We start from the raw sequence: 26407 nt of genomic DNA, 5'->3' as shown, positions 1-26407 counted from the left end.
TTTTTAAAATATGTTTTTATTGATTTTAGAGAGAGGAAGAGTGAGGGAGAGAGAGATAGAAACATCAATGAGAGAGAATCATTAATGGGCTGTCTCCTGCACACCCCCTACTGGGGATGGAGCCTGAAACCCGGGCATGTGCCCTGACTGGAATCAGACTGTGCTCTCCCGGTTCATAGGTCAATGCTCAACCACTGAGCCACACCGGATGGGCTACTTTTTTATTTTTATTTTTTCATTGATTTTCAAAGAGAGTGGAAGGGAGGGGGAGAGACAGAGAGAGAAACACTAATGTGAGAGAGACGCACCGATTGGTTGCCTCTTGCACGTGCCCCAACCAGGGCTGGGGATTGAGCCTGTAATTGAGTACTAGTACATGCCCTTGACTTCAATCGACCTGCGATCCTTCAGTTCGCAGGCTGACACTCTATCCACTGAGCCAAATTGGCTGGGGCTGTTCTGTGTTTTCAACAATAACAATGATGAGTGACAAGACATGGGTTTGAAGGCCAGAGCAAATAAGAAAATATAGCCAGAATTGAATTACATTGTCTTGTTTTCTATTTATGAAAACAAGATATTGACTTTATTTTTTTATATATTTTATTGATTTTTTACAGAGAGGAAGGGAGAGGGATAGAGAGTTAGAAACATCAATGAGAGAGAAACATAGATCAGCTGCCTCCTGCACACCCCCTACTGGGGATGTGCCCACAACCAAGGTACATGCCCTTGACCGGAATCGAACCTGGGACCTTTCAGTCGGCAGGCTGACGCTCTATCCACTGAGCCAAACTAGTTTTGGCTTGACTTTATTTTAATGGTGGTGACATAAAGTTTATTTTAAAGAGTTAAAGAAAAATATTAATAATCCTCAACACTTACTAACAAACCAAATCCAGCAACATATAGAAAGGATTATACATCTGGCTGTTGTGCCTCAGTTGGTTGAGCATCATCCATTCACCAAAAGATTGCCAGTTCGATTCCCGATCTGGGCACATGCCTAGGTTGTGGCTCGATCCCCAATGGGAGGGCATGCAGGAGGCAGCCGATCAATGTTTCTCTCTCATCAATCTTTCTATCTCTCTCTCCCTCTCCCTGCCTCTCTCTGAAATCAATAAAAACATATTTAAAAAGATAATAAAACCCAAAAAGTATTATGCACCATGGCCAAGTGGGAATTACACCAGGAATGCATGATTGGTTTAACATTAAAAAATCTATTGCCCTCGTCAGTTTGGCTCAGTGGATAGAGTGTTGGCCTGCAGACAGAAGGGTCCCGAGTTTGATTCCGGTCAAGGGCATGTACCTCGGTTGCAGGCTCCTCCCTGGCCCATTCCTAGTCGGGGCTTGTGCAGGAGAAAACCAATCGATGTGTTTCTCTCACATTGATAGACATTTCTCTCTGTCTTTCCTTCTATCTTCCACTCTCTGTAAAAATCAATGGAAAAATATCCTCAGGTGAGGATTTTTAAAAATCCATTGATGTAATATACCATTATAATAGAATAAAAGGCATATGATCATCTCAATAGATGTACAAAAAGCATTTAACAAAAGCCAATATCTTTTCATGATAAAAACAGTTAATAAACTAGGACGAGAGGGAACTTTCTCAACCTTGATGTAAGATATCTACAAGACCCACAGATAACGTCATGCTCAATGGTGAAAAACTGAATGCCTTGATCCTAAGGTCAGAAATAACATAAGGCCTCTTGCCACATCAGAAGGTTCAAGCTAGGACAATTACACAAGAAAATGAAAAGGAAGCAAAAAGAATAAGTGAAACTATATCTATTTGCAGATGACATGAACTTGCTTGTATATCGAAAATACTTGGGGGTGGAGTGGCCAGGGAGAGGTCAATGCGGGGAGAAAGGAGACATATATAATAATTTAAGCAATAAAGAATTAAAAAAAGAAAATACTAATAAGTCCATTTAAATGAATAGAACTAATAAACAAGTTCAGTAAGTTTGAAGGATACAAGATCAACTCACAATTTGTTGTGTTTCTATATACATCTGAGAATAAAACCCTATTTACAGTAGTATCAAAAGGTATAAAATATTTAGGAAAAAATGTAACAAAAGAAATGCAAAACTTATGCCCTAACCGGTTTGGCTCAGTGGATAGAGCATCGGCCTGCGGACTCAAGGGTCCCAGGTTCGATTCAGGTCAAGGGCATGTACCTTGGTTGCGTGCACATCCCCAGTAGGAGGTGTGCAGGAGGCAGCTGATCGATGTTTCTCTCTCATCAATGTTTCTAACTCTCTATCCCTCTCCCTTCCTCTCTGTAAAAAAATAATAATATATATATATATTTTTAAAAAGAAATGCAAAACGTATACTCTGAAAACTATAAAATATTGTTATGACATAAATTAAAGAGGATCTAATTAATGGAAAGACATCTCAGGTGCTCGGATCAAAATATTTAATATTGTTGAGAAGGCAATACTTCCAAATTAATAAACAATTTAACACAATCCATATCAAAATCCTAGCTGGTTCTTTGTAGAAATTGATAAGATGATCCTAAAGTTCACATGGAAATTCAAGGAATCCAGAATAATCCAAACAATCTTCAGCATGAAGAACAAACTTGAACAACTCACAATTACTGGTTTTAAAACTTACTAAAAAGCTACACTCAAAACTCTAATGAAAGAAATCTAAGAACTAAATAAATGGAGAGACATTCCATGTTCATGGATAGAAAGACTCAATATTATCAAGATGTTAGTTCTTCCCAACTTAATCTATAGATTCAATGTAATTCCAGTTTAAAAAAATCTCTGCAAATTATTTTGGGGACATAAACAAACTGATTCTAAAGTTTATATGGAGAGGCAAAAGACCCAGAATAGCCAAATCAATACAACATTGAAAGAGAAGAACAAAGTTGGAGGATTGATGCTACCTGACTTTAAGACTTACTATAAAGCTGCAGTAATTAACGGTGTGGTACTGGCAACATAGACAATTTGTTTATTAATGGGACAGAATAGAGAACCCCAAAATGGACCCATGTAAATATAGTCAACTGATTTCTTTCTTTTTTTAAATATATTTTTTATTGATTTTAGAGAGGAAGGGAGAGGTAGAAAGAGATAGAAGTATTGATGAGAGAGAATCGTTAATCGGCTGCCTCTTGTACGCTGCCACTGGGGATCAAACCTGCAACCCAGGCATGTGCCCTGACTGGGAATTGAACCGTGACCTCCTGGTTCATAGGTTGATGCTCAACCATTGAGCCATACCGGCCGGGTTCAACTGATTACTGACAAAGGAGAAAAGGCAATACAGTGGAGAAAAGCTAGTCTTTTTCTTGTAGGGTTTGTTGTTGTTGTTGTTGTTGTTTTTGTTTTGTTTTGTTTTTTCAGCATCCAAAACCTTTTTAATAACATGATAGGATTTAGGGTTAGTTTTTGTAGCCGCGGCTGGCCCGGCGGTCTCTTGCACGCTCGAACTCCCGGCCCTTGGATGGCACGTAGGGTTTGGGGTGGGTGGGGGACTCCCGGGGCCTTGCCGAAATGCCTGCACACCTCGCGGCCCTCGCGAGGACCAGAAAGCAGGACAGTGCCACAGCCCTGGGGGGAGTCCAGGGCCAGCTGGTCGCAGGTGAGAATCTTGCCCCCGCCTTGAGGATGCGGCTCCGGGCACGGCTGCTCACACGAAGGGCACACACCTTCGGTTGGGCACCTCCTGGATTCTCACATCATCAGTTAGTCCCTACAGCCAGGGCGGTTTTGGCCTCCCGGCCAGGAAGCTTCATCTTGCGGGTCATCCGGGAAAGGGACAGAGGCAGCCGGTTGGTGCGACTCAGGAACAGCCTCTTCAGCACCCCTGGGTGCAAGTGGCTGGTCCCTCCGGCCAGGAACCTGCACAGCTGGACCAGCAGCCTCAGGTGGATGTCCTGGCTCTTGGGCTCCCGGCGCCGAACCTTTCGGTCTCTGTCGTGGCGGATGTCCACTCCCATGATGGGCCTTCCGCTCCACCAGGTCCGGAAAGAGAGTTAGAAACATCAACGAGAGAGAAATATCGATCAGCTGCCTCTTGCACACCCCCTACTGGGGATGTGCCCGCAACCAAGGTACATGCCTTTGACTGGAATCGAACCTGGGACCCTTCAGTCCACAGGCTGACGCTCTATCCACTGAGCCAGACCGGTTAGGGCCTTTGTACTATTTTTAAAAGAACTTTATTGAGGTACTAGAGGCCCAGCCTGGCCTGCAGGATTGGGCCGAAACCAGCTCTCTGACATCCCCCGAGGGGTCCTGGATTGCGAGAGGGTGCAGGTCAGGCCAACAAACCCCACCGGTGCACGATTGGGGCTGGGGAGGGATGCAGGAGGTTGGCCAGCTGGGGAGGGACTGTGGGAGGGCTCCAGGGCATGTCTGGCCCATCTCACTCATTCCTGATCTGCCGGACCCCAGCAGCAAGCTAACCTACCAGTCGGAGTGTCTTCCCCCTGGTGGTCAGTGCATGTCATAGCAACTGGTTGACTGCCTCCTGGTGGTCAGTGCATGTCATAGAGGGCAGTTGAGCAGCCTTACCATATCATTAGCATATCACACTTTGATTGGTTGAATGGACAACCGGATGACTGGACACTTAGCATATTAGGCTTTTATTATATAGGAAAGCTTACATACCATAAAATCTGCCCATTTTAAGTGTAAAAATTCAATAATTTTTTAGCAAATTTACTGAGTTGTGCAAACATCACCACAAACGAGCTCTAGAACATTCTCATCACCCCAATCAGAGCCCTCACACTCACAGCCCAGGCTGCCACTGATCTGTTTTCTGTCTCTATTGCTTTGCCTTTTCTGGAATTTATATAAAGGGAATCATAGGACATGTGGTCTTTTGTGTCTGGCACACTTAGCATGTTTTTGAGGTCTTTGTACTCATTTAGTGGGATAATTGGTGATACTTGAATAAGATCTGTAAAATGGCTGGTAATATTGTATCAATGCTAATTTCTTAGTTTACATAATAGAAATATGGTTACATAAGATTTTAATATTAGAGGAAGCTGGATCAAGGGTATGTGGTAACTATACTACTTTTGCAACTTTTTGAAGGAAAATAATTTCAAAATAAATATTTTTCTTTTTTTTTTTTAAAGGTTGGGGTTGAGTTATGCAATGCTTGTGATCTATCATACCAAAGTTGTGATTTATTTTCAACATAATGGTTCTGCTGGCTTTCCCACTCCCCAAAAGGTTCTTGGTGAGCTCAGCTTCCAGAAGGTTCCTCAGGGCCATGTAGGGGCTTTAGTACAGAGGACAGGGGTCCTGAGTCCTAGAGGCAGGTCCTGCAGGGGTCAGGGAGGGGCTTGTTCACTTTCCTCATGATGCTGGCACCTCCAGGGCTGTCCAGGAGGGTGGGGGCGGGGTGGCCAGTGTCTGGAGGGCCTTGGGCTGGCCCTCTGTTCCTGAGCAGACTCAGCCCGGGCTGGGACCTGGGAGGCTGGGCAAGCTCAGACCAAGGGCTTGGGGAGGGCTCCAGGGCCGAGACCAGGGACTTCCTCAGAAGCTGCTGCTGTTAGTCAGCTTCCTGCCGCCAAGGCAGAAGGGGATGAGCTCTGAAGGGAGGATGGTGAGGCCTCAGAGGAAACAAGAGCTTGGCAGAGAAGAGGCCGGGACACGTGCAGGAACCCAGAGACACACCCTCGGCCACAGATGAGCTGTAATACACTCCCTCGCACCGGGACCCCGAGAGACACAGAGGCGTGCAACAAGTGGACCGACAGGCACGCACCGCACATGGACATGCCCGGGGCACAGGCCTCCCACCAGCATGAGTCCTACCCGTCAGGGGCAAGTTTCAGGGAGGAAGAGGGCTGAGTGGGCAGCCAAAGGGCTGGAGGGCGCGTCTGGCATCCTTCCCTGGTGCTCTCATTTGTTTCTAAGCATCTGTCAGCCATGCCCTGTCACTGAGCTCCTTGGTCAGACCTGGTCCACAGCGGGCACGACTTGGAGACCCATCCCTGCCCTTGAGGTGCTTGCAGCGCTCCCAGCTGGGGAGCAGCTGGGGAGCAGCTGGTTGGCGTGTGGCAGGGGAGGGCCAGAATGGCTGGTTGGTGTGGCCAGGGAATGAGGGTAAAAGGGGTTCTTGGGAAACCCAGCAGGCACCACAGCCCTCAGGCTGGAACCTGGGCTTGGGGCAGCAAGAAAGGAGGCCAGGTGGGTGCAAGGTGTGGAGGTGAGGGGTGCCAGGTCGTCCTGGTGGCCAGGACCTGCTGCAGCAGCAGTAGCTCCAGAGACCCAGCTGCCCGCCCTTTCCCCTCCCACCGCCTGGCCAGTGCTTGCTTGTGGCCTCACCGGCTCCTGCCTGTGCTTGTGTATCAGCCTGATGCTGCCACCGCTGACCAAAACCCACTTCCCAGCGGCGTACGCCTAAAGGAGAAGTGGTTCTTACAGCCAGGGGGGCAGTCCAGGCGAGGTGGCCTCAGGGTGCCAGGACGAGCCCCCTCTTGGACATGGTGGCCCGGTGTGGGCTCCGTCCTCCTCCGGCTGGTGTGTGGCCAGCAGTGGCCTTCAGCAATCTCCCTCCTCACTCTGAACTCTCCCAGTTCCAAGGAAGCTTCTAGAGCTGCGTCTCACCATCTTGGCTCTACAGTCAGTTTTGGCTCACGTGTCCTTCCCACAGGTCTCAGAGGAGTGGGGGCAGCTCTGCCCGGACCACAGGACCAAGTACGGAGACAGTCAGCGTCTTAGGAAGGAGGGCTGCTGGGCAGGCAGACACAGCAGGCGACTGCTTGGGGTCAGAGGCCCTGAGAGGATGAGTTCGGCCATCCTGAGCGGGCTGAGCCACCCTGCCAGCCAGCCAGGCCGCCTTCAGCGTTGCCCATGCACCTGGAGCCAGGCCCCGTCTTCAGCGTTGCCCATGCACCTGGAGCCAGGCCGCCTTCAGGGTTGCCCATGCACCTGGAGCCAGGCCGCCTTCAGGGTTACCCATGCACCTGGAGCCAGGCCGCCTTCAGCGTTGCCCATGCACCTGGAGCCAGGCCGCCTTCAGGGTTACCCATGCACCTGGAGCCAGGCCGCCTTCAGGGTTACCCATGCACCTGGAGCCAGGCCGCTGAGGCTGGCGGCATCAGGCTTCCTGGGAGAAAGCGAGCACTTGGCTGTGCCCACGTGGGCTGGGTGCGTAGATGGGAAGTGGTGGTCGCTCTGGTTTCCTGAAGCCAGACCTAGGACGAGGGGAGGTCTCGAGGGCCGTCTGGAACCTGCTGAGGGTGCAGGGCCCGGGGAACACAGGGATGACATGGATGACACCTGAGGCTGGAGCACACCTGGGTGGACAGCTTCAGTCCCATCAGCATAGGGCTTGGCTCAGGGACTAGAAAAACTGGAAGTGGCCACGCCATCCCAGCCAGCTGCTCTCTCCTGCCCAGACTCATGTGACCCTGGTTTCCGCCTGCTCAGTTTGACCGGGCTCCCTGCCCCTCTCTGGCCATAGTTATGCCCCTCCCCACACCCCTCCACTGCAAAGGGGCGGGAGAGCCAGCCTCTGAGCAGCCGCCAGGCAGGGGCTGATACAGCTCTGCAGCGAGCCCTCACACACCAGCACCGCCATGAAGGACGAGGTGGCTCTTCTGGCCACGGTTACCCTCCTGGGAGTTCTGTTGCAAGGTGAGCTGGCCCCTGCTTGGGAGGTGGGTGGGCCTCAGACCCCTGCAGCCGGCCTTCTGCCCTGCAGGTCCTGGGGAGGTACTGGAGGGCCCAGGCCCAGATGAGGGCCAGAGGTGGGGCCCCAGCCCAGAGTCTGGTGTCCACGCTCTTCTGACCCCACTGACCCGACTACTGGAGGCTGGGATGCCCCAGGGCTGAGGGGCTTTGTCGTTTCCCAGATGGGGAGGGGGCGGGCCTTGAAGGGATGGATGCCTGCAGGGTGAGCTGTGAAACGCTGGCAGGGACCAAGGCTGACAGGGGCAGTGAAGGGAAAGGCCCTGAGGGAGACTGAGGTAGGCATGTCAGGCTCCACAGGGCTGAGGTGGTGACCCCTCAACCAGCACAGAGAACCCGGAGCAGGCCCGAGGCTTCCAGGGAGCAGCTGGCACCCAGCTGTGCTGGGCTGTGGGACCTGAGTGTGTGTGCGCCGGGATGCATGGTGGTCTGGTGCAGCCCCGCTCCAGCTGGCCCCTCCGGGTGGCCCCGGCCTCGCCTTCAAAGGCACCCTCTCAATGCTGGGATAGCACGGAGCTGCACAGGGTTAGAACTTGCTCCCTTGGGCCCCCAAATGTGCCTGCTTGGTGCCTGTCTCAGACTTACCCTAGAGGACACATTCCTGGGCCAGACACCCCCACTGCTTAGGACATCACCGTGCATGGGCTAGGACAGGCACAGCCTGGGGCAGGGGCCTGGAGGGACCAAGCCGTCTCCATTTACAGCCACATCAGCAAGCCTGGCCCTCGGCCCCTGTTCATGTGGCTGCAGGGCTTCCTCCAGATCCTGCACTGGGCTCGCATGGCCACCCTTGGTACCCACAGTGTACTTGGGATGATATGTCTGCACAGGGCCTGGCCCCAAGGGTGCAGTAAGATAGTTGGGGACACCCAGCATTGGGGCTGTGTGTGGTAAGGGCCTGGCCTGCGGTTAAGAGAAGGGCCCCTACACACTCAGAGCCCCTAGGGCCGTGGTCGGCAAACTGCGGCTCGCGAGCCACATGCGGCTCTTTGGCCCCTTGAGTGTGGCTCTTCCACAAAATACCACGGCCTGGGCGAGTCTATTTTGAAGAAGTGGCGTTAGAAGTTTAAGTTTAAAAAATTTGGCTCTCAAAAGAAATGTCAATCGTTGTGCTGTTGATATTTGGCTCTGCTGACTAATGAGTTTGCCGACCACGGCTCTAGGGCAAGCCCACCTACCCATGCTGGAATGAAGGGGGGCAGGGCCCTTGGGGTCTGGCGTTGGACTAGAAGAGTCCCAGCTGCCACCACCGGAGAGGCAGGGGAGAGTATGTCTGTCAGATTTAGGCCACGGCCCCGAGTATCTGAAGAGAGAAACTGAGACGGAGGCCATTGCCTCAGACCCCCTTCCTCTTAATCCCTGTGGGAACCACTAGGCAGGGTCCCACAGCAAACCTGGGTCCAGCTGCAGGCCTCGGTGGCACTCCCTATTAGGGACCGAAAAGGCAAGGTCCACGTCTAGAGGGGGGACGGGTAGCTGGGTATTTGCCTGTATTTTGCAAGTCAAATGATTTAGAAGCAAAGTCCAAAGGGCCTGCCCAGGCAGGTGTCCCTGTGACTGGCATCCCCCCTTCCCCTCACAGGGTGCCCCAGGCCGCACCCTGCCCTTCCCACTGAGGTCACGGACACAGGGCAAGCCCAGGGAAGAGTGGGGGTGGAGGTCCCCTGCTAGGGCTTTCAAGAGGAGCCCTGAGTTCGGGGTAGAGGCGGAAGCAGAAGAGAAAGGTGCGAGGCCGGCTGGGAGGCGGGGTCCCGGGAGGCGGCAGGCGTCCAGTGGCCAGACCTGACCCCCCCCTCCCCCCCAGCCTACTTCTCCCTGCAGGTGATCTCGGCGCGCAGGGCCTTCCGCGTGTCGCCGCCGCTCACCACCGGCCCACCCGAGTTCGAGCGCGTCTACCGAGCCCAGTGAGGCGCGGCGGGAGGGCCCGGGCGAGGGGCGCGCGGGCCGGGGCGCGCAGGGTCGGAGGCCCGGCGACGCCTTCACGCCGCCCCGCCCCTCCGCAGGGTGAACTGCAGCGAGTACTTCCCACTGTTCCTCGCCACGCTCTGGGTAGCCGGCATCTTCTTCCACGAAGGTCTGGGCGCGGGGCAGGGGCGCACGCGCGGGAGCCCAGGGTCCCCGCACGGTGCGCTCACCCGGCCCCGCCGGCCTCCCCAGGTGCGGCGGCCCTGTGCGGCCTGGTCTACCTGTTCGCGCGCCTCCGCTACTTTCAGGGCTACGCGCGCTCAGCGCAGCAAAGGTGAGAGCCGGGCGGGGACAGACTACGGTGGGCGGGATCACGACGGCCGGGCCCGAGCGGAGGGCCGGTGGGGCCGGGCCACCGGCGGGGGCGGGACCCTTTTGGGGAGCCGAGCTGGTAGGCGGGGAGGGTGTGCCCGCGAGACGGGGGCGGGGCCGCTCGGCGGGGCGGGGCTTCCTCCAGGCCCCGCCCCGCGGCGCGCCGTCCGCAGCTGCCCCGCCGTCCGCAGGCTGGCCCCGCTGTACGCGAGCGCGCGCGCACTGTGGCTGCTGGTGGCGCTGGCGGCGCTCGGCCTGCTCGCCCACTTCCTCCCCGCCTCTCTGCGCGCCGCGCTCCGGGGGCGGCTCGGGACGCTGCTGCCCTGGGCCTGAGACCGAGGATGCGGGATCTGCGGAGCTGGACCGGAGCCGGGCCGCCTGGAGGACTGGGGGAGGGTGCCGCCCCCAACCCAGTCTCTAAATAAAGTGCTCGCGACCGGGTCCCGAACGCTCTCTCTGGTCGGACAGGGGCGCTCTCTGGGCTGTGGAGCTCGGAGGGGCCCAGCCCCGGGCCGGAGCAGTCGAGTGGGCTTCCTAGGGCGACGGGAACGGGCCGAGGAAGGAAAGCCGCCCCCGAGGCCCCCCATCCCCCGGCAGCGCCTCGACCCGGTCCTAGGTCCGTCCTCTCCCAGCCCAGGGCGCCGTCTGGGTCCCGCCGAGGTTCCCCCCATGGCTCCTCCTGCGGTCACGCCCTCCTCTGAGGCCTGCCCTATACCACAGACAGCAGGGACCCTCTGGTCAGCACTCCGCCCCCGGTGTCTAGAACAGTGTAGGGCGGCCTGCCACGGAGCAGAGGGGCTGGAGCGGGGGTAGATGGCGAACGTGGTAGGCGCCTTCAAAAGTCCGGGTGCCTTGAGGGACGGCCGCAAATAACGTCCCTCAAGAGTGCCTTTTAGTCCAGTCGGCAGGGGAGGAGCTTTCCAAGGAGGGTGACAATGTGTGCAAAGGTCCCCAAGTGGGCGGGAGTCCCCAAAAGGTGTCAGAAACGGTGGGGAGATGATGGAGGCCTTGGGCACCGTGGACGAGGGCAGGGCTGAGGCCCTTGAAGGGGGAACGGAGGGGGGGATGCCTTGGGTGTAGAGGCCCCACCCCGGGCAGCTGGGGTGGATGAAGGAAGCTAGGGGCATGCTTGGAGGTCCTGTGGAGAGGGGCAGCTTTCCCGGATTCCGCGGCCTCCACCTTCAGTATGCAGACCCTTCAAGGTGGCCCAGGCCAGACTGGACGGTGCCAGGAAAACGGGGCTGTGCAGAGGTGGCAGCAGGTGGGCACAGGGTGGCACCATCTGGTGCCTGCTCCCCACCTCCACCAACGGGAGCTCAGAGCACCGGGTATGAGGCACACACTTCATTAACCCTTTATTACAAGTCACGCTCTTATAGAAGTATATGTGGACTTAAGTGAAAAAAATCAAATGTATCCAAGAATAAAAAACACAGCACATAAGTAGTATATGCATTCCAGTGTTCGCGCCGGAGAGAGCAGGCGCCCAGGAAAAGCTCTTCTAAAACGGCCTGGCTCAGGCCCACCTGCCAGCTGCGAACAGTTCGGGGCGGCACAGGCCGGCCCCAGGCACAGTGTGGGGACCACCTCCTCCCGCGGCCGGGCGGGTGGGCAGCACCAGCTCCTGGGGCCTCCCGGCCAGCGGCAACCCCAGGCTGCTGAGAGGTGCCAGGACAACCCCTCAGGCTGGGTGGGCCACATCTGGCCCTGCGGGGACAGCAGGAAGACATCCTGGTCTCCTGGGCTTCAGGGCCAGTCCTCAGAAGTCCTCCGTCAGTCCGCCTTCTTCAGGAAGATCTGGAAGAGCCGGCCCGGGGTCAGCAGGGGCCACAGAGCTGGCCCCATGCAGCCACTTGGAACAGCTCCGTGTTCCCTGCGCCCTGCCCTGTCCTGCCTCACCTCGCTCAGGATGACCCACACGGGCGAGTCTGTCTGGATGGAGAGGCGCAGTGCTTCCAGGGGACCGAAGGCAGGGTCCACCTCGCCCTCGGCCACGCCTTTGTGGAAGGAGCCTGGGGACGGCAGTGCTGAGAACCTGTCCCGAGACCCCTGCTCAGTCCAGCCTCCCCCTCTCGGCCTGCCTGACCCCACTCACCTATCTGGAGGTAGCCATCGGGGCTCCGCGGGTACCGGAGGGTGGTTGAGCGGCCCTCCTGCAGGGCCTCCTTGTCGGACTGGGGGTTCTGGGGGCGAAACCAAGGGGCTGAAGCCAGGGCTGTGGGAGAGGCCAGCCCGGTGCGCACCCACACGCCGCCCCACTCACATCGAAGGGCAGCACCTCCACAGACGTGTTGAAGAGCTTGTCCTCTGGGTGCTCGATGTTTCCGCTGCGGAAGAAGAACCTGCAGCCAGGCAGGCCTGTGAGCTGCTGCAGGTTGGAGCCCAGGCACACTGCCCAGCAGAGAAAAGGCCAGGCTGGGCCCTGGGTGCTGGGCGACGCTGGGCACCACCAGGGGCAGCCATGGGCTGTGCAAGGTAACCAGGCCTTCCTCATCGGAGGACGGTGATGGGCAGCGTCACTGAGCTCCTGTGGGCCCTGCCTGACAGTCTTTACGAGGTAGCTACCAACGTGCACCCCCCTCTTCAGGGAAGGAAACTGAGGCGTGGGAGGGCTGACATTTGCTGGGGTCACAGAAGTTTGTGGTGAGGCCTGTACCCTGGTAGCCACCCTGCCCCTCCCCCAAGGGGGCCTGGGGGCGCGGTCACTGACCGCTCAAGGCGCAGTGGCTGGAAGAAGCGGAAGCGGATGAAGTCCCCTGCAGCCGGCGTGAAGGCCCAGAAGAAATCCTCTCGAAGGTAGGCCTTCTCCAGGGTGAAGTGCTGGTATGTTTTGAGGCTCGTGCTCACTTCGGCCGGGGGGTTCATGTGCTCCTTCCGTAGCGCCTGCTTCCCAAAGTCCTTGTCCTAGTCCCGGAGAGAGTGTGCAGAGGGTGCCCTGGGCTGGCCCTGCTGCCCTTGCCCCACCCCCCCAGGCTCGGCTGCTCTCGGCCGGGCTCCCGGCGCACAGCCCACCTTCAGTTTCTGAATCTTGCCCGCCAGCGAGGAGTGCGTGCCCACGTGCTGGAAGAGGGACGGCTTGAAGCGGATGCGGAGGTTGGCCTTCTGCCGGTCACAGTGCTTCTGCGGAGGGAGGCCCACATTCTAAGTGTGCGCTCACGCCCCGGCCCCGAGTTCAGGGCCCGCCGGGGCCAGCAGCACCGCGTCCCGAGTGAGGCCCCCACCCGCAGACACCGTCCACGCTGGAGGGTGCGTGCCCCACCGCCCAGCCTGCCTCTCTGCAGCCCCTGCTCACCGCGTCCTTCTCAGGGTTGCAGACCTTCACCCACAGAATGTGGTCCAGGAGCCAGTCGATGGGCTTGTCCCGGTAGAACATGAGGATGAACTCCACAATCAGGCTCAGGTCCAGTGACTTGAACATCTTCCCTGGTGGGGAAGGGGGCACGGGTGCTGAGCGGGCAGCTCTGCCCTGCCCCCTCTTAATCCCTGTGGGAACCACTAGGGAGGGTCCCACAGCAAACCGTGTCCAGCTGCAGGCAGGGTGGGCACCAGGGGTCAGACACTGATGGTGACTCTGAGGGCAGGTGGGAAGAGGCCAGATGTGGCTCCAGTGGCCACTCCGCGCCAACATGATGTTGCGGGGTATGGGTTATGGGGCAGGGTGGGGGGTGGGAGGGTTATGACAGGGTGCGGGAGGGGACGGGGACTGAAGGGCTCTGTTCAGGTCCTGGGACGGAGGGTGGGGGACCCACCAATGAAGCCCAGCTGGGAGAATTCCAGGATCATCCAGTCCTCTGAAGGCTGCTGGAGAGCGAAGTTCTTCATGGTGCTCAGGTAGTTGGGCTTGGCCACTATGTCGTCCTCCAGCTGCACCGTGAGGGGCAGAAGGGGCCTGGGACTCAGGACGGGCACAGGGCGGGGCGGCATGCACCCCCCAGGCCCCGCCAGGTCTGGGGAGGGCGCAGAGCAGGGCCGGTGCTGACCTGGACGTAGTAGATGCCTTTGGACTGCGCGTACATCATGAGGAAGCAGTAATCGAGGTTCTGTTTGGTCCTCCACCTGTGGGCCAGGGCCGGGCCTCGGAGCTCAGAGCCCCCTCCTCTGGTATGGCTACCACAGCACACTCAGCGCACGCCCCCTCCCCCCCCCCCATGCAGGGGTCCTCCAATGGAGAAGTGGAGGTGCTACAGCCAACAGCCTGGGCTCTCAGCACAGGCGAGAGAGGTTGCTGGGGGAACTGGAAAGGGGCAGGGCTAGTACCTGACTCTCTCCTTGGGGTCCCCAAAGGACTCGCGGAGCCGGGAGAAGTCAGGGTAGAAGTGTGGGGAAGGGGCGATGACCTCCAGGAGCCCGGAATGGATCTCTGTGGGGAACCTGGAGGACAGGAAGGCCCAGTGGGTGTGTAGCCTCCAGGGCCCGGAGCAGGGGCAGAGCCGAGCCAGCCAGACCCTGTCCCTTTCTGAAGGCCCACTAGGCAGACATCACTGAGGCGATGGGGGGGGGGGGGGGGGGGGATTGGGTCCCCTCTACACACCACTGCCCTTCAGCCCACAGGGGACGCACCCTCCCCGAGGTCACTGTCTTGTGGGGGAGGAGGATCTGCCGACCCAGTACTCCACAACGGGCCCTCCTCCCACCAGCTTTCCCAGCTGCCAGTACTCACAAGGCCTTTATGTTCTCCGTCACCACCGAGGTGTACTGCGGGTCAGTCTGTGGGGAGACCAAGCAACCACCCTAAGCCGGCCTGCTGCCCCGAATGGCCCGGAAGAAGGGGCCAGGGGTAGGGGCGTGGGCCTCACACAAAGGAGTGAGCCCGGATCCTGAGGGCCAGTGAGGCTGGGCCGTGGGGCCTCAGGGGTCTCAGAAAAAGCCCTTGGGTAGGCACCTGGGGGTGGGGCACAGTAGGTGAATGGCATCTCCACGAGGGGGCGCTAAAATGTTTCTTTTAACTTTGTATCTGGATAAATTTGTGAATGACAGGAACTTCTGAGAGCTACCCCCTCGGAATGCTGCCTGTTTCCATTTCTCCTAGTAATTGGTGCCAGGTGTCCTCCCGTGCGCGCGCCCCAGCCCCGCGCCCCGCCCACTCGCCTCGGCAATCAGCACCACGATGACCGAGTCCTCCTTCTCCTGCGGGCTCAGCTCCGAGATGAGCGAGTGCAGCGTGTCGGTCAGGTAGGAGTGGACCTCGCGCCGCACGCTGGGGATGCCCATCACCACGGACACTGCAGAGAACAGGGTCCTCAGGCCCGCCCACAGGCCCGCCCACCCCTGCGCCTGGCCCCTCCGGCCCCGCCCCTACCTCCCGTGCGGCCCTGGCCCACGCGCACTGCCGGCTGCAGGCTGCTTTCCTTGGCCAGCAGGTGCGGCAGGTGGTGGAAGACGGTAGGCAAGTGCAGCACATGCTTCTGCGAGACGTTCCACGGCCTCAGTCGTGGGTCCTCTGCGAGGGCCAGGGAAGGACGGTCAGACCGCGGGGCCTGCCGGCAGCCCCGCCCCCCCCCCCCCCCCCCGCCGCCGCTCGGCCCCTCACCGGTGAGCCTGCCCCACGTGCGATTGCCGTCTCTGTCCCGCAGCGCCTGCCTCTCTGACACGGCCCTCTTGATCTCGTCCAGCACCAGGTTGAGCTCCTTGGAGCGCTTGAGGCTCTCCTGCTCAGCTGCGTGCAACCGGTCGCGCAGCGCCAGGAACTCCCGCTGGTACACGTCCACCACATCACCTGTGGGTGGTCCGCAAGCTGTCACCAGGGGGCGGCCTGGAGCTGACCTACAGCCTGGTGAGGGTGCCAGCGCATACACCTGCGTGCCCATCTGTGCCACAGACCATCTACACCTGTTCTTGTGCCTGCCACATGGGAGTTTTCGGGGGTTGCACAGGGTCACTTTGAAGTCACACTGACACACCTGGGGGAGAAAGCCTCCACTGGGGAGTAGCACTCTCGTCCTCTCTCCTCCCCCCAGGCTTTTCTCCTTCGAGGAGGTATCTGAAGTGGGAGGGCTGCAGGATCACTTCCAGCCCGGTGGGGCACTCCTAAGCAGGCACCGGAACAGCCTGAGGCTGAATCCTTTCCACCCTCTGGCTTCTCCTGGCAGCATCTGCTCCTGCCAGGGGTGGGACACCCAAAGGTGCCATCCAGGGCGCAAAGACCCAGCCCTTCCTCAAGGGGTTTCGTAGCACGAGCCACACCTGGATGCCCTCAGTCTCACTCCAGCCCCCAGCGCTCAAATGAGCAAATGATGTTGAGAAACTAGCCCAGGGTCATCCAGTGAGTCAGCAGAGGGGCCACTTCTGATGCGCTGAGGCCTGCTTCTTGGGAGGCCCGTGTCAGAACCTCCAGCTAGACCCCTTTCGGGTGTTGGGGTGCAGGGTGAGAAGCACAGAGGTGGGGCTGCCTGACAGCACAGAGGAATCCCTAGGGTGCCCCTACCTGGCTCCACGGGTTGGGCAGGGACCAGAGAGCAAGTACGAGACAAACAACATCCCCACCTGTAGCTGGCACAGCAGGTCCCGGAGGGCTGCGGGCTAGGCCTTTCTGGTCTCACTATCGCCACCTTCACTTGCTATCGTCCACAGCTCCTTGTCCTGGCCTACGGGCCATGCTTCACACACATGCTGTCCTCTGCCCGGGACCCCTTTCCTCCTCTGGGCCAAATGAGCACCCGTGTGGCCTTCCAGGCCTGGTTTCAAAGTCTCCAAGTCCAGGAATCCTCTCCCACCCCCAGGCAGCTCCTCTACCCCTCAATCCCTGGTGGGGGCACAGCTCCCAGATGGTGTCACTCCCCACAGCTGTGTGCACCAGAGGTCACAGCCAAGGCAAATTTCAGTCACCTCATGCCCTGGCTGGTGTGACTCAGTGGATAGAACGTTGGCCTGTGGACTGAAGGGTCCCAGGTTCCATTCTGGTCAAGGGCACATGCCCGGGTTTCGGGCTTGATCCCCAGTAGGGGACGTGCAGGCGGCGGCTGATCAATGATTCTCTCTTATCACTGATGTTTCCATCTCTCTCTCTCCCTCTCCCTTCCTCTGTGAAATCAATAAAAATATATCTTAAAAAAAAATGGCAGTCACCTCAGGACACTTCTACTTCTGGAGCACTCCATCCCCCGCTGGCCCCAACCTCCAACCCTGAGGACGGAGGCTGTATCAGGTTACAGGATCTTCCAGGTTCGGCACTGGGTTCCAGGGCCAGGTTACCCTGGAAATCTGAACCCTTGAACAGGAGCTGCCCGGCCCAGCAGGAGGCAGTTCAGAGTCACCTGGACGTAGCAGGTGGCCACCTACCTGTTGGCCCCTGCTGCCCACACCAGTGCAGGGGGGCCCTTTGTGAAGTAGGGGGAGGTGAGGAGGCCTCACCCCCTCTGACTGCTGCCTCTGTCAGCCCCTCCCCCGCTTTCTCTAATCTCTAAGTAGGCTGAGCTCTGTCCAACCTTAGCCTGCCCCTGGCGGACTGGCTGGGTAGGTAGTGGTGGGCACTGTTGCCCTGAATCGCCGACTACCAAGGCCTGGCACAGCCCGCTCCGTACCGAGGCTTCCCTTCCCAGGGGCCTCCCTCTGCCCAGGTCCTGAACCTCCTCCATTTCCTACAAGGAGATGGGCCCTGGGGTTCCAGGGCCTGGTTCCTGCCCACACAGACACTCTTACCATTCCCCTGAACGCTGACCCTGTCCCTCAGCACCCTGCCCCTGCTTCTGCCCTGCCTGCTGCCTGCAAGGTCCCCAGCTTCTCGCTTGTGGGCCCAATCTGTCCTCGCCTGTCAAAGCCAGAACCTCAAGCTCGGCGACTGCCTGTCCAGGTGCCGAGCCTTAGGCCAGAGTTCTGCCAGGCCCTCCTGCGCCCCACAACCTGCAAGGGCTGGGTGGTTGGACTGAAGTGGTGAGTGGGCTGGGAAGGCAGCTCAAGTGATGGGAAGGGCAAAGGTCTGGGAGCCCTGGTTTCTGGGAGCTGGGGCTGAGGGGACCTGGTGTCTCCTTCTATCCATACCTCCTTACCCCGGGGAGATGGGGTACAGCTGGCCGCAGGGAAGGACTGCAGCTGTGGCCACGCTATTGGAGGTTTTCCCATCGGAAGGCAGAGAACCGGCACACCTGAGGCCATGACCACAATCTTCCCTGTGGTGCCGTCTTGGCTGAAGACACAGACGGTGCGCCCATGCTCAGGGAGGGGAAGCAGGCTCCGAGGGGCCGGGCAGGTCTGTTGTAAACCAGTAGGGGGGCCGGGGTGGAGGGGGCAGTGGGGCACTTCCCCTCCAGCACTTGGACCCATGCTCCCCGTCGGGAAGGGCTCCCACTGCTGAGGCACAGGGTGCTGGGAAGCTGGCCCTGGGGCTGCTGTCCTCCCTGGGGAGAGGCTTTCAGCAGGTACTTGGCTGAGGGCTGCAGTGTGAGCGCTGGTCACAGATGTGGTCACGGCTGGATGCGAAACCCATATCCAGGGCCCATCTCGCCAAGGCCGGCATGTCCTTCCTGCCCCGGGCTTTCAGGATGCCATCTTCTGCTGCTGCCTCCTTCTTCTCTGGCTACCTGCCCGCCTCCTCCCCTCCCTACAGACCCAGGTTCCGCTGTCCTTCCCCTAAGTACCAGTGCCCGGGCCACCCCTATCCTGAGCTCCCCACTCGCTGCAAATAGCGCCGGGATCGCCTGGCCTCAGCCTGGCTTAGTCTGGCTTCTCCACAGGCTTAAACCCTTGTCTATAGGTAAGAATAAGAAGGGGTCACCTAAGAGCTCAGATTCAGGCCTGAGGCCTCCAAAGATCTGGCCCTACTGGGCGCCCAGAAACAGTGACAGCTCTGACAAGCAAGGCCACACCCTCACCCTGCCCCACAGGCTCCTGGGCTTCCGTGCCCCAGGGCTGAGGACCCCTGCATCTGAGCTCCACAATTCTTTGGCTGAGGGTGCGCTCATACTCCCCGGGGCCTTGGAGTGCCAGTCTCCTCGATGCCCCTTCGGGGAGTGTGAGCCCTAAATGGAGCCACTGGAACCCCCGATGCTGCTGCCCGGGACACTGGTGGGGCTTGCACTACAGCCTGACATCAGGCTGAGGGCATGCGGCTGCGCAGGAGGCACGCAGAAACTACCCTGGCCAGGACAGGGTGTCGGGCTCATCACTCCACCCACAGTCGGACAAATGTGCCCCAACCCATCAGGTAGAGCCCCACCTCGCCCTCCATGCCAGTCTGCTTATATGGTCACTCTTCCAAGGGTCCGAAATGCCATTCCCAAGGTGACACCCCACCTAAGGAGACTGCCCAGCCAAGCTCTCCCCCAGGTGACACACCCCCGTAGAGACCTCCCCGTTTCAAGCCCTAGGGGTATCCCCTCTGGGCCCCTGGCCTCCCCCCCCCCCCCACAGGAGGACTGCAGTGGGCAGGGCAGGGCAGGGCGGGCAGGAGCAGGTGGGAAGGGCTGCTGGGGCCGAGGGTCAGGAAGGCTCTAGCTCCTCCCCAGCCTCATTCCGTGTGGCGAGGGGGGAACAGGGAAGCAGGAAGTGGAGGGAGCAGAGGTTCAGTTGACCTCAGCCTGATCCTGCCGAAGCCTCTGCAGGAAGGCCAGGGGGCAGGAAGGAAGCCGCTTCTTCCTGGTGGCTCCTGTGCTGCAGGCTGGATGGACGAGGGCTTATAGGGCCTCCTCAGCCCCCGCCATCCCAACCAACGCCGAGTGACTCCAGCCAGTCCTGGAGCCCGCCCCCCCCCCCCCCCAACCCCCTACTCCCAAGGTGCCAGCCAGATCCACAGGGCCGCGGCGGTGGGTGGGCCAGCTTGACCGAACTTCAGGTGGGGTGCGACCACACCGAGTAGTTCGTGGGTAGCTGGGCTGGGCTGGCTGCTCATGAGGTCCTCCGGGCGCTCCTGGCCAGCAGCCCCGGGAAGCGCCCCTGCACCAGGCCCTGCGGAGCAGTCCAGGGGCCACTTGTCATGGAGGAGGGCTGCGATGCCCCGGGGCAGCCCGGGCAGTGGGGGTGTGACCATGCAAGCAGGCGTGGTGGGAGGGAGAGTCGCTGTCCGGGTGTCTCGCGGTCCCTTCACACCTGTCTCGGGAACACAGCGCCTTCCTCCTGCGCAGGTGCCCGGAGCGCCTGGGGGACCGCTGGGCACGGCCGCCGTGACCTTGCATCTCGGTCCCTCCGAGGACTCGGAGATGCCCAGGGGCGAGGGGAGCGACCACCCGTGGCTTGGGCGGAACTGCACTCCCGAGGCGGGTCCGCGCCGCCCGAGAGGCACCGGCGAGGGCTCCCCCGGCCACCCCGGCGGGAGGGAGTTTGTTATTCCGGCCGCCGGCGCGCGGGGGCGAGGAGGGGAGGGAGGGGCGTCCTCCCGCGCCGGGAGGGGAAGGCCCCGCCGGCTTCCGGCCGCGACCCCCGCCCGCCCCGCTCGGCCGCGGGCGCCCAGGTGCGGGGCGGTCGCGGGGGGACTCACCTTTCTGGCCGCCGAGCGCCGCGTACCAGGACAGCGAGAGGAAGGCGCACAGGCAGAGGAGCAGCAGCGTCAGGAAGGGGCCATTGCGGAGCCTCATCTCCCCGGGAGCGCGGCGGGCGCCGGCGGGGCCGAGGCCGCATGGCCCGGGAGCGGGGCCGGGCGCGGGCCGGAGGCGGCGGGGGCCGGCGGGGGCCCCGGCCCCGGGGAGGGGCGGGGCGGGGCCCGGGCCGGGCGGGCTGGGACGGCTCCTCCGGGCGCGGGGCGCGGGGCGCGGGCTGGGCGCGGGGCCTTCCTCCGCGCGGGGCCGGGCCGGGCCGGGCTGGGCTGGGCTGGGCTGGGCTGGGCGGCGAAAGCCGCGGCCCGGCCTGGATCCGGGGCCGCCGCGGAGTCGGCAGCGCGGGGCGGGGCGGCCCCGACTTAAAGGGGCCGCAGCACCCGCCGCTGCCGCCGGCACTCGGAGGAGGCGGGGCGCTCGAGTCCGGCTCAGGTAGGTGGAGGTGGGTGCCTTCGCGAGTGCGGCGGGCCCCCCCAGCCCTTCTCAGCGACAATTCTTATTAACCGGACCCCATACGGACCCCATCCCGTTTACTCGCGGTCCTCGGGGCCCCCCCGGATCTGAGGAGGGTCCAGGCGGTGGGAGGGGAAGGTATGGCTGGAGCGGGCGCTGCCTCCAGCCTGGGGACTCGAGTCCTGCCTGCACCGCACGGCGACCTCCCCTCCTGGGCCTTCCTTTGGTCGCAGATAAAGGCGTGTAGGGACAGAGGTGCTCCTGATTCGTAAAACAGGGACATGGGGGTGTTTTCGGGAGTAAAGGAGATGGTGTGTGTGGGTGCTGGGCACAGTGACCAGGCCCGGGTGGGCTGGAGGCGGGCACCACCTTAGGGTGATGCGGCTCCCGGCCCTCCCGGCCCAGCGCCTTCTGTCCCTTCACTGCAGGGCCTCCACCTTTACTCTTGTACCAGCCAGGCCGTCCCCAGCCAGCCCTCTGGGAGCCAGGAGGGGGACCACCCATTAGGGGATTGATTAGTCCAACCCGGGCTCGGGCCGGCATTGGGAACCTTGGCGCCATTCCTAATAGTCCTGGCTCCTGGCATCGGCTGCAAGGACCGTGGGGGCCTTTCGGGCATGGGTGCAGCCGGGGAGATGCTGGGCACTTGTTTTCCTCTCAGCCCAGGCCTACACCTGGGGCCAGGTGGGGGCTGGGAGAGGGCAGGGCCTGGGCACTCGCCTCTGCCCCAGCAGGTGAGGCAGGCCAGCGGCTGCGGGAGGCTTGATCCCGGGCCTGATTGAAGGCCTGGCCTCAGCTTTCCCGCAGGCCCGCTTCCAGGGCTGAGAAAGGGGTCCTGCGCTCTCAACTCGCTAGGAGCCTTCTGGAGGAAACGGTCTTGCTTCGTGTTCCTGTTTTCACAGGCATCTTCTGTTTGAGGCGAGGGATCATGGCTTTTCATTGGGCTGTGATACAAAGGGTTTAATTTTACCCCTAAATATGTGTTGAAGTTTAAAATGAGTTGATTTAAGGAAACTAAACCAGTAAAAATTAAGGAGATGGCCTGTCGGTAACTAAAGTTTGAGCCGCTCCCCTGAGTCCCGCCCCCCTACACTCTGCCTTTGGGGGAGGAGCAGAGATGGGAGTGGCTCCTGAGAGGGTGGAATTCTGCCCTGAAGCCTGGAGATGCAGGGCCTCAGTCAGAACCGGTTTGGCTCAGTGGATAGAGCTTCGGCCTGCGGACTGAAGGGTCCCAGGTTCGATTCCGGTCAAGGGCATGTACCTTGGTTGCGGGCACATCCCCAGTAGGGGGTGTGCAGGAGGCAGCTGATCGATGTTTCTAACTATCTATCCCTCGCCCTTCCTCTCTGTAAAAAGTCAATAAAATATATTAAAAAAAAAAAAAAAAGATGGAGGCATTTCCTAGTCCTCATTCTAAAAAAAGAAAAGAAAAAAAGAAATGGGACTGCCCAGGGAGAAGGGTGGTGATTGCCTCTGGGAAGTGTGAGGTCTGGAGTGATGGGAAATGGGGTGAGGAGCCTGAAGGGGGCTACACACGAAACTGATGGCTGAGTTTAGGCAACCATAGGGGTCCGGGCCGTGGAGAGTGAGGGCAGTCTTTCCAGACCCCTCCCAGCCAGGCTGCTTCCTCCCCTACCCCATCAGAATCCCAGGAGGGGGTTCTCTGGGCCACACACCCAAACCCCGGTGCTCCCTCTGGAAGGAGAGGGGGTGGTAGGAGAGGGGGCGAGAGGCTATGTCCCCAAGGGCCTGCACAAGTGACACCACAGTGAGGGAAGGCCGGCTGCATGCATTCACTGGCCCTGCTGTCCCAGAGCCGCCCTCCCGTGGGAGAGCCAGTTTCAGCCCCATCCCGCAGGTCAGGCCGAGGGACCCCACTGGTGCACGAATTCGTGCACTGGGCCTCTGGTCAAAATATAAGCCCTAGCTGGTTTGGCTCAGTGGATAGAGCAGCGGCTCCCGTCCCAGAGCCACCCTCCCTGGAGCCTCTGCGCTCCCAACTTTATCCTTGGAAACAGCAGCCGCTGTCTGGCTCCCGGCCAGTTTTCCACAGCTCCCTGGGCCTACCTGCAGCCCAATTCCCTCGGGCACTTCTAGGTGGGTGAACTCTGCCTGTCATCCTGCCGCCCAGGCCCAGGATGGGGCACCCCACCCAGGAGGGAGGGTGGAGCCAAAGGGGCGCAGAAAGTCCTGTTTTCTCTCCAGGCCCAGCGGCGGCCCTTCCTCCTCTGTTCTTGCTTCCCACAGAGTGCGAGTGCCCTTTTGTGTCGGGATCCCATGTCGGCCTTCAGCCCACACTGCCTCCCGGACACTTCCTGGGAAGGGAGGTGGCCTCTCCTTCCGTCCTTCACCGGGCTTCTTCACCTGTGGCCCCAGGACCCAGAGTTGGGGAGCTCCAGGAGCTGAGATGAGAAAAAAAATATATCCAACTTTATTTTCACTAACAAATCAGTTTCACTAAAAGAGAGATGTTGACAGGAAGCCAGGAAGGCTGGTCAACAACCTTAATTGCTCTAACCACTCACCCTTTAGTTGAGACATTGTTAGCCGAAGCAGCCTCCACCTTTGTTTTTCCCATGTAAGTTTCTGTTTATCCTGGCTAAGATGTTGTCCCGAAAGCCTCAATAAAAGGGATGGCAGGGCCAGAGCGGGGAGTAGTTCTCCCATTAGAGTTGGACTACCGCCTGGCCCCCCATTTCGCCAAATTGAATTTCTTCAAGTCTCCTTTCATTTGTGTGCGGCCCTTCTCCAGAACTCAAACCCTGAACCGGAACCCTGGACCACGCGGGACGTGGAAAGGGATTCCTACAACTAACCTTTAACTGAAATTTGGTATTTCCTTGAGTTGTGAATGGAGGCAGCAAAGTCCAGCAGAATTCACAGTACTTGTGGCTGTCACACAGAAATTGAAACCGGACAGCCAATGGGTCCGGCTGCCTGTCACTACTTTGAGCCAATGAAGCAGGGACAGGGTTGAGTCATATACGAGTGTTTATTCCAATAATGCCAGCAGTATGTGAGAGCAGCAGGTCTTCCACTAAATCTGCTCGCTAGCGCCCCCTTAAGCCAGCTGCTTATATAGGGCAAGACAAAGACTACGTGGGGAAGTAGAGAGTATAAGCGTGGGGAAGGAGGCAATTGGGACTCCATTGTTTGGGCAACAAGGTTGTTAATCTTTCCATGAAAATAGGCAGTTCTTTTTTTTTTTTTTTTAATATATTTTACTGATTTTTTACAGAGAGGAAGGGAGAGGGATAGAGAGTTAGAAACATCGATGAGAGAGAAACATTGATCAGCTGCCTCCTGCACACCCCCTCTGGGAATGTGCCCGCAACCAAGGTACGTGCCCTTGACCGGAATCGAACCTGGGACCCTTGAGTCCGAAGCTCTATCCACTGAGCCAAACCAGTTTCGGCGGCAGTTCTTGATTGAGAATAGACCACATTCCAAGGTTGGCTTCCAGGTCCTGGGGGCATACAACTCCCAGCCAGGTTAGAATGTTCTTTCTTTAACCAGAATAAGACAATCATGGCTAACAGAGCATGATTGATATTTCCCAGAACCATAGCTAGTCCCAGTATCTGTTTTGCTCCTAACAAAATCACAGGGGTTTTCATACCCACTGCACACACCTCAAAATAGCAGTCACATACCCACTGCTACCTGCTGGTTCTGGTCCTTATTAGTCCTACCTCTGTATCTTATAATGTCATAACTTTTTATATTTTGACTAGAGGCCCAGTGCACGAATTCGTGCACCAGTGGGGTCCCTCGGCCTGACCTGCGGGATGGGGCTGAAACTGGCTCTCCGACGTCCCCCAAGGGGTCCCAGATTGCAAGAGGGCCCAGGCCAGGCCAAGGGACCCCACTGGTGCACGATCGGGGCCAGGGCCGGGAGGAATGTGGGAGGTTGGCCAGCCGGGGAGGGGCCGCAGGAAGGCTCCAGGGTGTGTCTGGCCTGACTCGCTCAGTCCCGATCTGCCGGACCCCAGCAGCAAGCTAAGCTACCAGTCAGAGCGTCTGCCCCCTGGTGGTCAGTGCACATCATAGGAACTGGTCAACTCTGCCCCCTGATGGTCAGTGCATGTCATAGTGAGCAGTTGAGCACCCTTAGCATATCATTAGCATATTACGCTTTGATTGGTTGAACAGACCAACTATACACTTAGCATATTAGGCTTTTATTATATAGGACATTTGCATTTCAATATTAGCAGTCCTTTTGTAATGCAGTATATTTTATGCATTTCAAAACATGATTTTGTGGGGCGTTTTTAAAATATATTTTTATTCAGAGAGAAGGGAAAGGAAGAGAGATAAAAACATCAATGATGAGTGAGAATCATTGATTGGCTGCCTCCTACAAGCCCCACACTGGAGATCAAGCCCACAACCCGGGCGTGTGCCCTGACCTCCTGGTTCATAGGTCAGCACTCAACCACTGAGCCACGCTGGCTGGGCTCAAAACATGGTTTTAAGCAGGGGTCCTTCATCTTCTCTAGATGCTAAGGTGTCTCTGGCACAGTGAGTTTAGAAGTCCTGCCTAAGGCTCACCTCATCCCTTTGCTGGCCTTTCTTTCCTTGAATGCCTCTCATGGTTCATTCATAACAAAGGACCATGGGGTTCAGAAAGCTAAACCTGACGGGGGAAACCAAGATGGCGGCATAAGGTAAACACCTAACTGTTGCCTACCACAACAATTTTGAAACTACAACTGGAAAACAGAGCGCACACCGTCCAGAACCACCGGAAAGCTGGCAGAGTGGAAAACCTACAACTAGAGAAAAAAAGAGAGGGGGACGCTGAGCCTCAGGAGCTGTGGAGGTGCGGAGATCCGTGAGCGCGGAAAGGGCGGGCGGCGGAATACGCGGCTGGCTTGCTCGCAGCACGCGGAGAGGGAGGGCAGCAGACGCTGTGTGGCTAGCTTTCTCGTTTGGGAGAAAAACAAAACCTCCCGACTGCACTGAAATCCAGCTGCGGTCGGGGAGAAACGGGACTGTCTGGCAGCGGGCGAGGCTCGAAAGCTGCCTTCTCTCAGAGGCGCGCAGCCATTGATTAGGGCACGGAGAAACCTGCCCTCTTAGGGCGGAGCGGACGGAAACCAAGTTTGTCTGCGCCATTCTGAGACTCCGCCCCATCCAAGCTGAGCACAGAAGCCCTCCCAGCGGAGACACTGCTGATACTCACAGCCAACTGGCTTGGAGATCAACTCCCCCCAGTAATACCAACAACAAGCACGGCTTAACTACAACAAGACTGCACATATACCCCACAAAGGAGTACAACAAGAGGATACACCACAGGTAACTGGGGAGGCTGAGCTACTGGGCCCTGCTAGGACACCTAACACACAAAGCAACTCCATCAACTCAGGGAAGCAGCTAAAATGCGGAGACAGAGGAGGACCAAGATGGCAGCATAGGGCGGATGCCTGATTGTTGCCTACCACAACAATTTTGAAACTACAACGGGAAAACAGAGCAGACACCATCCAGAACCACCGG

General features: G+C 58.6%; 2 protein-coding genes and 2 pseudogenes across 5 annotated transcripts in view; 2 read left to right on the top strand and 2 right to left on the bottom strand.

The window, feature by feature from the left end:
* Nucleotides 1-26407, top strand: part of LOC307100408 (glyceraldehyde-3-phosphate dehydrogenase-like) — a 1087365-nt pseudogene that overhangs the window by 167608 nt on the left and 893350 nt on the right. The gene's annotated exons all lie outside the window — the stretch shown is intronic.
* On the bottom strand, nucleotides 3431-3988 carry LOC307100413 (large ribosomal subunit protein eL18-like; annotated as a pseudogene). Its single transcript has one exon. The product of its transcript is annotated as a large ribosomal subunit protein eL18-like (transcript).
* LTC4S (leukotriene C4 synthase) lies at nucleotides 7520-10696 on the top strand. Its single transcript, XM_079772828.1, has 5 exons — nucleotides 7520-7655; nucleotides 9514-9613; nucleotides 9713-9783; nucleotides 9867-9948; nucleotides 10178-10696. The coding sequence occupies exons 1-5, from the start codon at nucleotides 7598-7600 to the stop codon at nucleotides 10317-10319; spliced, it is 453 nt and encodes a 150-aa protein (XP_079628954.1). The 5' UTR covers nucleotides 7520-7597; the 3' UTR covers nucleotides 10320-10696.
* On the bottom strand, nucleotides 11329-20617 carry MGAT4B (alpha-1,3-mannosyl-glycoprotein 4-beta-N-acetylglucosaminyltransferase B). Of its 2 annotated transcripts, none has more exons than XM_079772774.1 (15): nucleotides 20395-20617; nucleotides 15517-15702; nucleotides 15286-15426; nucleotides 15075-15208; nucleotides 14647-14693; nucleotides 14244-14357; nucleotides 13967-14042; nucleotides 13736-13850; nucleotides 13279-13409; nucleotides 12999-13106; nucleotides 12697-12890; nucleotides 12250-12328; nucleotides 12082-12169; nucleotides 11886-11998; nucleotides 11329-11783 (listed from the first exon to the last, which is right to left on the bottom strand). In XM_079772774.1, the coding sequence occupies exons 1-15, from the start codon at nucleotides 20489-20491 to the stop codon at nucleotides 11760-11762; spliced, it is 1647 nt and encodes a 548-aa protein (XP_079628900.1). In that variant the 5' UTR covers nucleotides 20492-20617; the 3' UTR covers nucleotides 11329-11759. The 2 variants fall into 2 exon arrangements, with proteins under 2 accessions (XP_079628900.1, XP_079628899.1); XM_079772773.1 differs by lacking the exon at nucleotides 20395-20617 and adding an exon at nucleotides 17972-19660.

This window comes from Cnephaeus nilssonii (genome assembly GCF_951640355.1).
Source record: "Cnephaeus nilssonii genome assembly, chromosome: 5".
Taxonomy (NCBI): Eukaryota; Metazoa; Chordata; class Mammalia; order Chiroptera; family Vespertilionidae; genus Cnephaeus; species Cnephaeus nilssonii.
The sequence above is the reverse complement of the archived record's forward strand: the minus strand, read 5'-3'. Positions and strand labels throughout refer to the sequence as shown.